The sequence below is a fragment of the Stegostoma tigrinum genome, chromosome 10 (genome assembly GCF_030684315.1).
Source record: "Stegostoma tigrinum isolate sSteTig4 chromosome 10, sSteTig4.hap1, whole genome shotgun sequence".
NCBI classification, from domain to species: Eukaryota; Metazoa; Chordata; class Chondrichthyes; order Orectolobiformes; family Stegostomatidae; genus Stegostoma; species Stegostoma tigrinum.
The window spans coordinates 66,585,358-66,601,616 of record NC_081363.1 but is presented as its reverse complement, the minus strand read 5'-3'; the positions used below and the strand labels follow the sequence as shown (position 1 = coordinate 66,601,616).

General features: G+C 37.6%; 1 protein-coding gene and 1 long non-coding RNA gene across 5 annotated transcripts in view; one reads left to right on the top strand and one right to left on the bottom strand.

The window, feature by feature from the left end:
- Positions 1-16,259, top strand: part of LOC125455629 (RAS guanyl-releasing protein 1-like) — a 103,127-nt gene that overhangs the window by 48,841 nt on the left and 38,027 nt on the right. For 2 of the 3 annotated variants that reach the window (XM_059649211.1, XM_059649210.1), the window contains exons 3-4: positions 7,188-7,298; positions 14,930-14,987. In XM_059649211.1, coding sequence (XP_059505194.1) covers positions 7,188-7,298; positions 14,930-14,987 — 169 coding nt within the window. The remainder of the gene's footprint in view (positions 1-7,187; positions 7,299-14,929; positions 14,988-16,259) is intronic. The other variant, XM_059649212.1, reaches the window with a different exon arrangement.
- LOC125455630 (uncharacterized) overlaps positions 1-16,259 on the bottom strand; it is a 56,486-nt gene that overhangs the window by 31,226 nt on the left and 9,001 nt on the right. For both annotated transcript variants that reach the window (XR_007248279.2, XR_007248280.2), the window contains exon 2: positions 7,498-7,606. This is a non-coding gene — a long non-coding RNA (uncharacterized LOC125455630). The remainder of the gene's footprint in view (positions 1-7,497; positions 7,607-16,259) is intronic.

Here is a 16,259-nt window from a genome sequence, read left to right as displayed (position 1 = left end):
AGGTACTTCACTCTTCAGTTTGATTGTAAAAATAGAAATACCATGTCATGGCACGAGTCACGCAGCATTACTTATGCAACAATGACAATCAATTCACTCCCACGCTGTGATACTTAGGTTTCCACTGACTCTCACTCTCCATTAAGCTGTGCAACCAGTATCCCAGACAACTTGACAAAAACAAGTTTTATTTGTACTTTAATATAGAAGAACCAGTGCAGTAATCAGCTTCAAGGCTCTAAATACTTAAAGTTAATATAATGTTTAACAATTACAGAATTCTATATGTAATTTTTTTTGCTGTACCCCCATAATTCATTCCAACTCTTTATCTTGTATGTGGCAATGTAAGGTAGTCAGCCATTTTTGCATTTATTGACTAGCTCCAGTTACCCTGAGGGAATTAATATTCACATTGGAGAGATTGTGGTAGATACTTTAAATAATGTGTTCAGAGGTGTTCTTACACCTGGGAATTGAACCTGGACCTCCTGTGTCGGAGATATGGACACTAACTCTGTGCCACAAGAGTGCCTTGCAACATCTTGGTATCCTGATTAAGATTGTCAACTAATTATTGCAAATTGGGACCATGCCAATTAATTCATCACTATTCTCATCCTGATCCAATTAATTTATCTCAGCATTTTAAATATATATTTTTGTTGTTACAATGCTCGAAGGACATTAATTTTATGAAATAATTATTTGTTACATATGTTGTTAAAAGTTGCATGCAGAGGGTGGTGCAAAATTGCAATGAGTTGCCAGAAGAAATGGTGGAGTCTGATACAATTATGACATATAAGAGATGTATGGATGCATACATGAATAAGAAGGGTTTAGAGGGAAATGGGCCAAATGCTGGAAAATGAGATGAGATCAGTTTAGGATATCTGGTAGGTGTGGAAGATTTGGACTGAAGAGTCTGTTTCCATGCTGTATAACTCTACGGCTCTGAGTGTACAATATGATGTTTGAAATCCAAAGAAAATCTTGTTAATGGTACTTGCATGTGATTGGTATATGATGGAGCTGCTTCACAACTTTCCTTGCTCCTCAAGTAAAAATAGCTCTCTATGTTCTTCAATGAGTCATAATTATATTAGCCATTTGATAACTGCTAATGTCAAGCATGCAGTCCTAGATTGATATACCCCTCATTCCCAATCAAAGGTAACACCATAAATCAATGTCCTTTGGTGCTTGATCTTTCTGCCAAACATTTTTTCTCCAAGGAGAACATTCCTGGATTCTGCAAGGGATAGTAGGAGCTGCTTTTGGAAACTGTTTTTGGAAACCAAAGTTTCCATCCCTGGAACCTTTCTCGAAGTCCTTTCTGCACCAATTCCAAAAACCACACATCTTTCCTGTAGTGGTCAGAATTGGACATAGTACTCTTGATTGTGGCTAAACTAGTAAAAGTTCATCATAACTTTCTTCCTATCTTTCACGCTCTGCCTCTATTTAAAAACCACAGGTTCCTCTTAATCACTCTCTTAAGTAGCCCTGCACACAAATACCCTTAAGTTCCTCTTCTTCTGGAGCTCCTTTTGAATTTCCTGTACTTTATGTTACACTCACATCGCATGAATGATGAAAGGCACCACTTCACACTTCTCTGCATTAAACGACAGCTACCAAACATCCACACATTCCACCATCCTGTTGATGACTTTTTGAAGTCTATCAATATGCTCATAAATGTTTACCACTCAGAACGAGGCCATTCAGCCCATGATATCTATGTCAATCAATAAAATTCTGACTATACTAATCTCATTTTTCAGCTTTTGGCTCATAGCCTAGGAGGCTATGGCAATGCAAGTAAATATCTAAACACTAAATGCTATGAGAGTTTCTGACTCGACCACCCTTTTAGACAATGAGTTCTGGGCTTCACTGTCTGAGAGAAAAAACTTCTCACCACTCCTCTTAGCCTTCTGCCTCTTACCATAAATCTTGTTATTGATCCTCTACTTATGGGGAAATTGCCTTCCTATCTCATCTCGTCTAAGTCACTCATAATCTTATACATTTCTTTCAGATCCCTTCTCAGCCTTCATGGCTCCAAGGAATGCAATCCCAGCCTTATCCAACCATTCCTCATAGCGCAGATCCTCCAGCTCAGGCAGCAAATCTCCTCTGCATCCACTCCAGTGCAGTCTTATAATATGGTAACCAGACTGCAGAGTACTTCACTTGTGGCCTAACTAGCATTTCATTCAGTTCCAGCATAACCTCCTCTTGTACTCTTTGCACTTGTGTTTTAAGCCTTGGCTAATAAAGACAATTATCCCCTATCCCTTCTTAACTATCTTATCTACCTGTCCTGCTACCTTCTGGGATTTATGGATTTGCACAACAGTCCGTCTGACCTTCAATACTTTATAGGGTCTTACCTTCAAAATGTAATTCCTCATCATGTTAGCCCTACCCAAGTTTATTACTTCACATTTTTCAACATTCAATTCTGTTTGCCATTGCTCTGCCCAGCTGACCAACCTAGTGATAAACACCTAACAGTTTAAGACTATCCTCCACATTAATTACTATCATTAATTATCCTGTCATCTGTAAACTTCTTAAACATATCCAGCAGTCTGTCTAATTTTCTTACCGGCTGCATGGGCCTCTGAGGGCCAAGCATAGCAACAACTTCAGGAACACTCAGCGACACTCTTCATTGCTTCCTTAAAAGTTTCTTTACAGTTCACTGTACAAGTTGTATGTCATCTGCAAATTTTCAAGTTGTGCCCTGAAAGTCCAAGTCCAGTTTATTGATGTAGATCAAGAAAAACAATGGCCCCTAGAGTGCCACATAGTATAACTTTTCCAGTCTGAAAATCATCCATATATTACTAATCTCCATTTCATCTCAGTCAGCCAACTACAAACCATGCTATTAATATTCCCTTAATACCAAGCTTTGGGCTTCAGCTTTAGAGAAGCATCTGTTATATGGCACTTTATCACATGCCCTATAGCAGTCCATATGGGTTTTTTCAATGTTAATCTGTTCAGAGATGGTACTATACACATCTGGAGTAGTTGGGATTTCATCTCAGGTGTCTTGTTTCAAAGTCAGGGACATTACCATTGCACCACAAGAGCACCTTAGAAACACATATACGTCAGATACTCCAATCAACTTTCTTAGTAATTTCATTAAAAAAAAACAAAGTGGTCAAATATGATTTGTATGTAACAAACCCTGCTGGCTTTCTTACTGAAACCATAGTTAGAGAGGTGACTTTGTAATAGCCATGTTATTAAAGTTATAAAAGGCCTGGATGAGGGTTTCAACATCAGATGAGATGAGGCAAAAACAGAAATGGGTGAAGGAATGGTGATGGAATGGATTTGTGGTGAACAAATTAGTGCGCCTCAGGTAGCTGCCTTGAGAGGGATGAAATAAGTGGCTAGTGAATGCATCTTGTGGATATATTTCCACTCTTCCCAATATTTTGCAGATTGAAGTTTCTGCTGATCCAGTATTGGGTGTCAGACAAGCAATCTGATAATTTATAGCCAATGAAGGGATCAAGAGGGCCTGGAGTGAGATTGAGCTTGGTGTGTTTAGGATACATGTGGAAACTGATACTGTATCTTTAGATGATGTCATTAAGTACTTATTTGGATTTGTATGCCGCAAACTAGACTGGTAAGTCCAATTTCATACTGAATCACTCAGATTTATCTTTCCAAACAAGTTTTTCTACCAATAATCAAAACACACGTGACTATGGAAATAGGACTCATATCTATCGTGACAGACGGGGGTAGATTTAATCACAAATCAATGATCTCAAACGTACAATAATGTTTTTAAAAATTCTCATCACCTTCTTTTTGCAGTTTACACTTTATAGTTTTATACTTTGAAGCTTACAAATGTCAGAGAGCAAGTAAGTGCTGGTAAGCTCTATAATGCTCTGAGGCTGACTCTGTGAATTATCTGATCAGCCTCATTTGGTGGGACTTATTTATTAGATCAGGATTTGTTTCTCCTGAAAGTAGTGGCAGCTGTTAAGAAACTCAAAATACAAAGCAGATAAGGGCCAATTCTTTCAGACTGGAATCGTTAACATAAAGAAAACCAATGATGAACCTAAAGAATTGAAATTATGCATAGATATAAATTTAGAAATACTAAGGCTGTTGCTACTTTAAACTTCCTTACAACAGGATTGAAAATATTTTAACATTGGTAAAGAGCATCACATAAGCATTCCTTTGTATTTTTTTGGACATCAAACTTCCTGAAAATGTTGACAAAGAACAACTCTTATTTTGCACATTAGGCGATTGCCATAATATTTCCATTAATTCATGTCTCTGGTGGCCCAACAGGCACAGCAAAATGTTCTGTGACTATCTGTGTGTGTGTGTGTGTGTCTGTGTGTCTGTGTCTGTGTGTGTGTGTTTGTATGTGTTTTATTTCTGAAGTGGTTAACATTCATATTCCACCTTTTCAGAGGATGTCAAGACAGAGTTCACTCCAGTTTTCAGAGGGAGCAGGGGCATCTGTACCAGTTCCCTAAAGTCCAAGTAACCACGCCTGACTAATTACAGCTTTACTTATTGCTAATATGTTTCTTGTTATCTAAGAACAGTGCATTTTTGTAGCTATCTTATGGAGTTATTCCTCTGTCACAAATCCTTAGATCCAAGACAAAGCAAAGACAAAAGAGAAGGATTAGTGGGAGTGAACAGCCTCAAAATGCCTCTATGTAGTACCGTATATTGGTAAAGGTGACAAATGCCATGTGTTCCAGAAATGGTCATCTGGGAAAATATCATACTTTCCTACGTGTAAATGTACAATTAACAATGGTAGCAGAAAGGCAAAGCTGAATGTTTTGTTATCTACAAATGCTTCCGTTTCTTTAATTTATGGATTCTCTTTGATTTATAAGTTTGGGTTGTGTCCTATAGTATATGAAAAGACAAAAATTGTTAAATAAATCAGTTTCTTTCATCAAAAATCTACCAAAACATCTGATAGTTTTCCCCAGCATGTAACACCTTTATTGAGCAATGACGATGAGATCGACTAGCTGATTCAATAATCTCATTTTCAAATAATTTCTATGATGTGCCAACTCCATATCTGTATTGAAGGCTTCTTAAACAAAACATCTGATTTACTAATAGTCACTGGTAAGGAGGAGGCAACAAGAGCTGAACAGAAGCAGCCAATCAGGAAGACTAATACATTAAACTTAATTCTCTTTGCTTTTGAATATTCATCAAGAAAGGAATATCTGCAGTGATAATAAACTATATTCAATCAATTTTGATTGATCTTCCAAGGATTTTTAACTAAAATGATGGCAAAGCAAATATTTGAATGACATTTCTTTAAAAATATAGTAGACCCCTTATCTTCAAATTATGTGCACTTACTTTTCAAACAGCATCCATTAAAATGCAGTATTAATATGTAAGTTATAAAATGAATTTGTTAAATTGGAACACGTATAATGCTGGTACAATAGTTTGAGAGTCTGTGTTATTAATTATCAATTCAAGACTATATGTCTTTCCACAACCGCAGTAGCTACTAGGAGGCAAATACTAAGGGAACTATGAGGGGTTCATTTGGTTGCTCGTCCTTTTCCAGTTAAATCGGTTGTAAAAACCACCACTTGATGATATGCCTGATCATGGAGGACAGCCAGCACTGGCTATTTCATGTGACAAGTCAAGCCATGGGACATTAGCACATGATGCTTATGTTTACGCTGTATAACAACAATTGTCCGAGTGACTAGTATAACATTGGAGTTTCACATCTGAACATTTGCTTTGCTAATACATATTCTACGTAATCATGTGGAATTCATGTTTAACTCTTACTGTGCCAAATTACTAAGTATTCCACAATATTTAATGCACAGAAGCAAGCCATTTGGCCCAGCCAGAAAAAAAAAACACAACAAACTTGTGAATGTTGCATACTGGTCGAACTCATATTGTATACTCCAAAAAGTCACTCTTATACAACCAGTATGTTATTTTCCAAGTATCGCTGTTTTTCCCTCTGGACAAATTCCTTGTGCTACACTCAAGTTTCCTCCTATTTTTCTTCATTTAATTCTATCAGTCATTATAAATAAACTAAACCATTTGTAAATTCAGCATAAAAATTATCTTTAAACTAAATTTAGAGTAACCATCTTCTCAAATATTATTGAAGGCACTGTAAACCTCACTTTATAAATTGCAACTTAACACATGTATTGAGTTTTTACATAACTGTGACAGATTTGTCAACACATCACTGATGTTTTATCCAACCAGCTAGTCAGTCGCATTGTATAATTCTAACTTATTACAACACGAGAAGATTTGCTTGGTCAGATAATTCATCAAATAAACCAAGTAGTGTTTTTTTACACCCTTCACTGAACAAGAAAATTTTGTGACTATTGATTTGATATTATGTTTTACATATGACAAAGCTTCACTCAGTTGGACTGGCCCCTTGATATGGTACTTTAGTGCCAGCTATAAAAAATGGTTAAAATCTGCATGTTAAAATATTCAAATGAGTCAATGTAATGTAGTCAACATTCAATTCCTGTGTCATCTCTAGATCTTTGAATCTAAACCAAAGCAGCAATGCGGACTATTGTTTGAGGACATGGTGTTGTGTCAATATTGAAAAAAACATATATTTAAATAATTGATAGACAAGGGAATCAAAAGTTTTGGTTGGGGAATGGGTGATATGAAGACAGTCAGAAAAGTAGGAATTGAGTCTACAACCAAATCATTTATGAACTTATTGAATGGTGGAGCAGATTTGAGGGGCTGACTGGCCTAATTCTGCTCACGGGTCCTCAATTCATCTGTTCAATAGCATTAAATGGTGTAAAATAAGATGTCAATTCATTATCTGTCTGTTTTGTACTACTAGCATTCATTGGTTCTAATTTTTGACTTCTTAGCTTGGCAAATGAAATGTTTCATTAGTGAACAGTGCAACATTCTCTGAAGTGCTTCTACATGAAATCATTAAAATGTACTGAGTATTGAATACATCAGCAAAATGAGTGAGGTTAAATTCCAAGGCTTTGCTTCTGCAGGCAAATAGAAATATTCACACAAGTAAAATTTAAGAAAATCAATGAGGTTGACAAATTGGTATCCAATTCCTGTAACTTTCTTCCTTCTGACAGATGCAGATGGGAACCTGTGTCGAAGCAGCTACTTGTTGCAAGTTACACTGACTATGCATCGCTTCAATGTGTCGTCCACGGAGCTACTGCAGAAACTCATCACACTATATCCTTTTGCTACAATATCACTTTACATGTCATTATTGAAATGTGACAGAATACCTAGATGGTAAATCAGTCATGTTATACAAGATAACTGGATAACAGAATAAGATTAATTTTATTTTAATGATTTGTAAACATTCTTTTTGAGTTATGAAATAAAAAGCTGATGGTATATTCACTTTTCAAAATAAAATCACACTGTTACCTCGTTGCTTGGTGATGTCTAAAAGCCACTTTACTTGGCAGTGAAAGTTCAATTTCATTTGTCAGCCTGTGTTTAACTCGTATCACTTTTCAATGTTGCTGAAGTGCATCTGTATTGAAACAAAGCTATTAATGTTTTAATGTTAAGGCATCTTTTAGAAAAAAACCCATTATTTTTATCTTTGTGTTGATGAAAATTAGATTGGCTTATGTTTAAGGATATTATGTTAATTTCTCCTGTACTTGGCAGAAAAACAGATTTTCTTAGTAGATTACTAAAAGTAAAAATGAAATAAAAAGTAAGGAGTTATGCATTCATGTCAAACACATTCTCTCCTAAAATAAAACAAAGAACTGAGTATGCTGGAAATCTGAGACGGAACAGAAATTGCAGGAGAAACTCAGCGGGTCTGGCAGCATCTGTGGCAAGAAAGCACAGTCAATGATTCAGGTCCAGTGACCGTTCTTCAAATCCACAAATATTCCACATTTGCTGAATCACTAGAATGGATTCATTGACGCTGCTTTCTTGCCACAGATGCTGCCAGACCTACTGAGTTTCTCCAGGAATTTCTGTTTTCGTCATAGTACTTACATGTGATCTAATCAATGTTCTAAGCAAGTTCAACAAAATGGCTTTGCTTTTCAATTCTACTCTTCTAGAACTAGACCTTGTGGCTGAATTTTACCAGAAGATCAGCAGTGTCATTTTTTTGTCCAGTTACATAGAGGGGTTCTCTCTGTAAGGCCTAGCAAGGTTTCCATACTATCATCCCAAACTCACCTTGTTAATAAGGTACCACACTCTAATGGTGGCCTGCTTGTCTGATATTAACCTGATTCTCCCGCTCAGTGTAGGCAGAATTACTTGCCATTGCTGGATGAACTGATTCCACAGATGCCAGTATCCTGCCACCAAGTCACCCTCTATTTACATGTGCAGAGTCCTCAGAACTCCCTCAGAGCCAGCTGTCAGAGTCAACAGAACTCTGACACTCCTGTCAGCCAGGTCTCCCTGATTGGACCAGATTAACAGCCCCCATCCCCACACTGGAAACTCCCAGGACTCTTAGTGCAGGTGCCATATTTAAAAGGCAATTGTTCACTCAGTCAAGCACTGGCAGGCTTGTATTGGCCTGCATGGTTTGTGTCATTTGTCCTGTACATGGTAAACAATGGGAAACTGGCAGCCCATTTGGTGGGCACAGACTTTGGAGGTCCCGTTAGATTAGGTGGTGCAGAGGAGGGCCATTCTATTCCCCCAAGGCTGCTGAGGAGCTCATGACACCAGATTCAGTGAAGCTGGTCCTGGTTTTCCACCTGGATCAGTGTAGCCCGAACCATCCATGAGGAATGTCCAGCACTGCTGGAAAAACATGAAGACCTTCTGCAGTCCATCAGGGTAAGTGTCATTATTTTCTCTCTGCTGCCTCACACTCTCACTGTCTCTGCAGCACTGTATCCAGCTCTAACCGAGTCTCATTGCTCTACCACCTTCAACAAATTCCAGCCCAGGAGCATTGCAATAAGAAATGCCCTGTGCTTCAAAGTGCCACACTCATGTACAAACGTGAGCTGGAAGTGGTTCAGAGATGTGCCATGGTAAGGCAATGGGGCAGGTACCTGTCACATGGCAAAAAGTGTGAATGTAGGCTGCATGCAGCCATTACTGACAGAGAGTGCCCTGAGATATTGATGCCTTGTGTCCAGGATGGAGGTCCAGAGAAGCAAGTTACCAGCTGGAATTGCCAGATTACTGCCCTGGCTTTCACATCATAAATTCTTGATATCTAGTTTCTGTTCTTTGGTAGAATGAGAAACTGCATGTTAAAGAGGCGAAATTAAGTTAATGAGTGATCATCCTTAGTAATAGCACTGCTGTTATTCACTAGTTAGAACCTTGTCTCAACATTCAGCACTTGATTGGGAAATAACATTTCTTGATCTCAATGCCTAGAAAGGCCTTACTGGACATCTTACCTAATTTTTCGATGTTTCTCACCATGGCTCCTGTCATTCAGGAACTGGGAAGATTCTGCTGTCAGTGTTTCATTTGCTTTATCTTGTTAACCAATGGGCAACCAGAGTGAACTGCATATCTGCACTCCAAAATCTCTTTTTATTCCTCTACCCTATTCTGACAGTTGCTTTCCATTGAGTGTGCGGCATCTTTATTCTACTTATTAAAAAATATACTCTCATATTTCTCAAAATGGAAATTCATTTGCTAACTGCAAGCGTATTACTGGCTTCTTGTATTTTGTTATCGTCTTCTTCAGATTTAACTGTACCTCCCTGTCTCCACAATTTGGTATAATCTATACAATGTTAAATTATACTTCCCATCCCCAAGTCAAATAACTTATGTGAATTTAAAACAGCAATGAACCCAGCACAAATGGAACATCATTTTTCACCTTCTTCTGGACAATGCTTTATCCTTAATGTTTATTTTTTGTTGTTTTTTTTCCCCTTTTGTAGCTAGCTTACTTGCCAGAGTTTACTTATTCCCGATCATGTACTCTGAGGGCAAGCATGTTTCTAATATGTGATATTGTGCCAAAGCCTTATCATATTAACACTGTTGCATATGAAGTTGGTTCATGATAACTACCTCTCCACTGTTTCTAGTATAGCTCTGATGTTGTCAGTTCCAGAAATTCCTCTATTCTGTAAGTTCATATCATTCATTGTAACATAAATATTGAATGAAATACATCCAAAAATAGATTATGCAAAGCTTTATTATTCAATCTGTTATAATTCAATCTGAAATTGTGCTTCGAATGACCTAACCATTAGGGTTAAAATCAACGCCCATTAAGAGTCTATTATTAAGGACAAGATTGCAGAGTACTTGCAAGTGCATGGTAAATAGGGCTGAGTCAGCATGGCTTCATTTAGAGGAGGTCTTGCCTGAAAAATCTGTCTGAATTCTTTGAGGAGGTAATGAGCAAGTTAGACAACGGACCACCAGTGGACATGATCCATTGGATTTCTAGAAGGCTTTTGATAAGGTGCCATACCGTAACATGAGGCCATGGTGTTTGGGGCAAGATACTGGCATGGATAGAGGATTGGCTGACTGGCAGAAGGCACAGAGCAAGGTAAAGGGGTCATTTCTAGGGTGGCAGCCAGTGACGAGTGGAGTTCCACAGGGGTCAGTGTTGAGACCACAACTGTTCATGTTACGTATCAATGATCTAGACGAAGTAACTGAGGAATTTGTTGCTATATTGATAATACAAAGATAGTTGGAGGGGCAGGTATTGTTGAGGAATTGGATAGGTTACAGAAAGACTTGGAGGGTGGGCAAAGAAGTGGCAGAAGAAATACAATGTGGGAAAGTGTGAACCTATGTGAAGCACAACAGGAATTAGGAATCTTAATTCAGGATATTGTTAAGATTAACATGCAGATTCAGATGACAGTTAGGGAGGTAAATGCAATGTTAGCATTCATTTCAAGAGGACGAGAATGCAAGAGATATACTGCTGGGGCTGTATAGGCTCTGATCATATATTATTTGGAATATTGTGAGCAGTTTTGGGCTCCATATCTAAGGAAGGATGTGCTGGTATTGGAGCAGGTCCAGAGGTTTACAAGAATTATACCAGGCATGAACGACTTGTCATGTGAGGAATGGATGCATACTCTCCATCTGCTTTTTAGAAGGATAAGGTAGGTCTCATTGAAACTGAGAGGCCTGGATAGAGTGAATGTGGAAAAGATGTTTCCACTATATGGGAAAGACCAGATCCCAAAAGCGCAGCCTCAGAGTGAAGCGATGGCCCTTGAGAACTGACATGAGGAACAATTTCATCAGCCAGAAGATAGTTAAGGGCAGTTAATGTGTGGAATGCATAGCCACAAAAGAATATGGCCAAGTCATTGAACGTATTTAAGACAAAGATAGATAGGTAAGGGGATCAAGGGTTACAGGGAGAAGGCAGGAGAATGGATTTGAGAAGAACACAAGCTGTAAATCGAATGGCAGCGTAGACTCGTTGGGCTGAATGATCTAATTCTATTCCTATATCTTGTGGTCTTACGGCTCTGTGTGGACTGTAAAATGTCTTAAATGAAAATGGTTCACTCAGTCTCCATTCGGTTCATTGTACATACATTGGAATTGAAAGCATATATATAAAACCATGTCAAGTTAATTGTAAACTTTTACTTGTATCAAATAAATAAGAAATATGTTCATCTCAGTTCAAAATAATGAGAACCTTATCATTCATCTGATCCATTCTAAGGTGATAACAACCCTTCCATGATTAAATGGGGAAAAGAAAAATTTAATAGAAAGAAACAAACTATTGGTATCTGCTTTCAATTTCTGAAAATTCTAAACACCCCACTCAAATATTGGCCTGTCTCTGCCAAATTTGTATGGGATGACGATTCTACAGAAGCCTCACAATGGAGGCAGCAGTGTTAAAGAATTATGTTGTGTCATAATAATTCTGACTGTGAGTGACAGAGGATTTTTAACATGCACTTACCAGAAGGATATCCATTGTCAATAACTCCTGTTTCTGTAAACTCTTAACATTAAATGAGAGCGTGCATATTCTGTAATGTTTCTCATTCTGGCCAGTAGAAACATTGTTCAAAAATAGATTCTAATCATTGAAATAACCAATGTTTAAAATAACCTAGGCAACAAAAGCCACTTCAGAAGACCCATGAGCCATTATGATAATTAGTCTGCCGTCCGTCAGAGTGAATAGCAGGCTTGTAGAGGGATGAAAAGCTCCACAGATACTTGAAGAGGACAGAGCCATGAACCTATTCATAGTGAAGTGTTTAGTATGAGCAACAGCGCAGGATATTAGTTTAAACCATACATAATGTGTTAAAAACAGTGATTTATTTGTCCGTTCGCTCTCTTGGTTACAAGAGAAATAAACTCTCAGTGCAGATATTTTCAACAGGCCTAGAAGACATACAAAATCTGACCCTGTTTTTGTCCCTAGGGGCGATGTGATTTAGTCAAATTATTAGATCACATTGTCATATTGTACTTTGCCTATCTCAAATTTCTGATGACAAATCTTAGAACTGCTAAATATCATCAACCCCACTTCCCCATACCTCAATCACAGTATTTCATGTTCATGTGATTCTCCTCTGACTAACGTCACCCTCCAATCTAACACGAGTGATTCTTACTTATTTTGAGATCTGTACAACATCGTGAACATCTGCTTACGTGGTATATGGCCCCTCTACTGTGTTCCTTCACATTCAATGCTAAAAATGGACACATATTGTTTGAGACTCCCATTGTGATCACACAGTCAGTAACTCAAAATCCATGAAGTTAATCCTAATCCTAACCAAATTGATCATCAACTCCTTTGCAATTTAGAGGCACAAGATTAATCCCATTTTGGCCCATCTGAAACCAGGTCACTTCATAACTGAAGCCTATCTATTCTATTGGTCATAGCTGGGCAATGTTCTTGCATATTAAATAGAGTCATAGAGTTATACAGCATGGAAACAGACCCTTTGCTCCAACTTGTCTGCACCGACCAGACATCCCTATCTGTCCTAGTCCCATTTGCCAGCATTTGGCCTGTGTTCCTCTAAACCCTTCCTGCTCATATACCAATCTGGATGCCTGTTGAATGTTGTAATCATACCTGCCTCCACCACTTTGTGACAATACTTTGACTTTATTTTGTTTTTTTTTAATGAATAAAGGTTGAGAATGGTCTTTTCAACTCCAATAAAGTAAACAACTTGTGAGGCCTTGGTGCTTTTTTAAGTTGAAACAATAGAAGCAGCCTGACTAGGTGGGTTCAAGCTCCCACAGAACCAGGATGTTTACTTTTAGCTTTCTGCAGTTGCTGGCGTCTTTAAGCTGGACTTGGAAGCTTTTATTCTTCTCTCTTTTACAGGTAAAAGCTGAGGTTCTCTTCATGCTGCTGGAGTTGCATGTGAAACAATCTATTTTACTGCATTTGCCTTTGCTAAGGGTGTGTTTATGGGTGTTACTATATTGGAACAGTTATTAGTAGTTAATGTATATATTATTTTGTTAAGCATTTTGATAGAGTTACTGTTAAGCCAATTCTTTTATTTTTACTTTGTCTGTACTTTAACAGTAAGTATAAAAATAAAGCATGTTTTGCTTAAAGTCGAGTAGTTTGACCAAAGAAGTTGCATTTGGAAAGCAATGCCTTACAGTTAACTTTAAATTAAAACAAAATTAGGGTCTAGGCTATCTTCTTCACATATTTTTGAGGGGGTTTGAGCTGGTCCATAACAACTTCCTCTGGAAACTCATTCCATGCATGCAGCACCTCTGCATGGAAAATCTTACCCCTCAGAGGTCCTTTTTAAATCTTTAACCCTTCAGCTTAAACATATCCCCTCTGGTTTTGGACTCCCCCACCATAGGGAAAAAGACCTTGTCTGTTCATCCTATCCTTGCCCCTCATGATTTTATAAACCTCTATAAGGTCACCTCAGCTTCCAACACTCCAGGGAAAAATAGCCCCAGACTATTCAGCCTCTCTCTATAACTCAAACCCTCCAACCCTGGCAACATCCTTGTGAATCTTTTCTGCACCCTCTCAAGTTTAACAACATCCTTCCTCAAGAGGGGCAATCAGAATTGTACACAGTATTCTAAAAGTATTCAACGAGAAAAACTCAATAGGGCGGCTTAAAAATATATGTCAAGAACAACATTGTAGGTAAATTGCTTGCTTAGACCATGAAAACTGGTTTGTAAATGGGAAAGTTTATCAATACTAATAACGAGCAAGCCTTCATTCTGAGTGAATATTTAAATAGTGTTCAAAGAAAATTTCATTAATTTGGGTATCTAGTACAAGAATTTGTGATGCTTCTGGCATTGGCATTTCTTGTGCTTTAATTGCTTGAAGATGTTTTGCACCCTAATGCTCCATTTAATTCTAGATGAGATGTTGCAACAATGACTTGTTGCTCAACTTCCTGACCAAAAAGGCAGGGGGAAAGCAACATCAAGTGCACCACTGAATAAAAGAAAGTCTTAAAGACAAATTAAATCTGACCAACTATGCAAGTAAACTAATACTGCTACTCTCATTAGACTTCATGAATCTTTGATCAGCATGTGAGACTGATAATGGTGCATGATTTTAGATAGCTCTGCCATTGCTACTTGGCAAAATATGGTTTTTTTAATGGCATTTTTTAAGTACATCTTAAATTTGCAAAGAATTGCTTCCATTATATTCACCATTGGAGACCTGAAGTTGCACTCTAGGGGCATGGTTGGTATGATAATGCAACTTATAGTGAACTATAAATTGCTGTGTTATTCAGGAGTGACCTTACAGAAGTCATTCGCTTTGGGCTCATTTGAATATAAATAACAATTCTTGGACGCTCAGCTGAAAACATTTTTCCTTAATGGTGACCTACATATCAAAATGCTTTAGAGCAAAACTGTGCTGCAGCTTGCCTGAAGGTCTGTTACTTTATAAGGTGAGGCTTTTCCTGGAAATAGTAACCACATCTATGAAAAGACAAGAAGCAAAATGACTACCTGCAGAAGCAACACATCATTTTCAACTCAGCTGGAAAGAATGTGGTTTAGTTTTGCAAATGCTTTAATTAAAATAAGCGAAGTTGTTTTTTTGCATGTGCAGTCTAAACTTTTGATGTTTTTTGAACTAGTTTGCTTGAGAAATGTTATTTTAATGTAGGTTCAATGTAGCATTAATACTACATGACCAACCAGCAAGTAGTCATATCATGAGAGCTATAACCCTAGCTGATCAATTTCCAGCTGTCTTTATGTTACTTGTGTGAGGAACGTTGCAAGTGTTAAACCAAAGTTTGATCGCAGAATCATAGAATTTACAGTGCACTTAGAGGTCATTTGGCTCTTCATGCACTTTGAAGGTACAAATAATTGCTCTTTCTTTTCACTTTAAGTATACGCTGAAAAGCCATAAGGTATAATTTTCAAATTCACATTTCCCAGTTAATAACTGCAACTCTGTTGAAGGTTGTTTTTGTGCTCCAGCAAACTTCACTTAGAAGGTGCATTGCTTGGTGCTTTGTGTGTTCACTGGAAATTAAGTTATGTAAGATTGTGTCAGGCACTTAATATTATGTGTGTTACAAATAATGAAATATGTTAACTAACATCAATAAAAAAATTGAAACAAAGCACATTTTTCATGTGGAAATGAGCCCAATATAATCGATGAACTACTGAACAACAGGAAAATGCAGTCCTATCTCCAGTTAGCAATCTTGCTGCCACATAACATGCATGCAATAATAAGCAGGTACAAATTCCTTTCAGATTTTAAGTAGATCTAAATTAGGTCAGGCGGCTCTATTCAGTCTATACACTGCAGTTCCGCTTGTTCCAAACACAACCATGAATGCAATACCACTTAACAGCTGAGGCTGCCTGCGGAATCAATTCCTATAACATGGAGACAAGAGACGCTGCCCTAATAGTGAGAGGGTGACATAGTAGTTTCTGTAAAAGATGTCTCATATATAAAAGCATCAAAGGTCAGCTTAACATCTGATCCCAGCCACACTCAAATGCAAAAATTGTCTGATACTACAGACAGAAATTAGTTTTGTATAGGTTTTTTTTATTATATCAGTTGTTGTGTGACAGGTTCAGCATTATATCAATTTAAAGAGGTTCAGTGAGGTGAGAATAATGTGGTACTTGCAATATTAACGTTTCCTTCAGTCCTGTATCACACAATAGAGGTAATGTTCAGACAC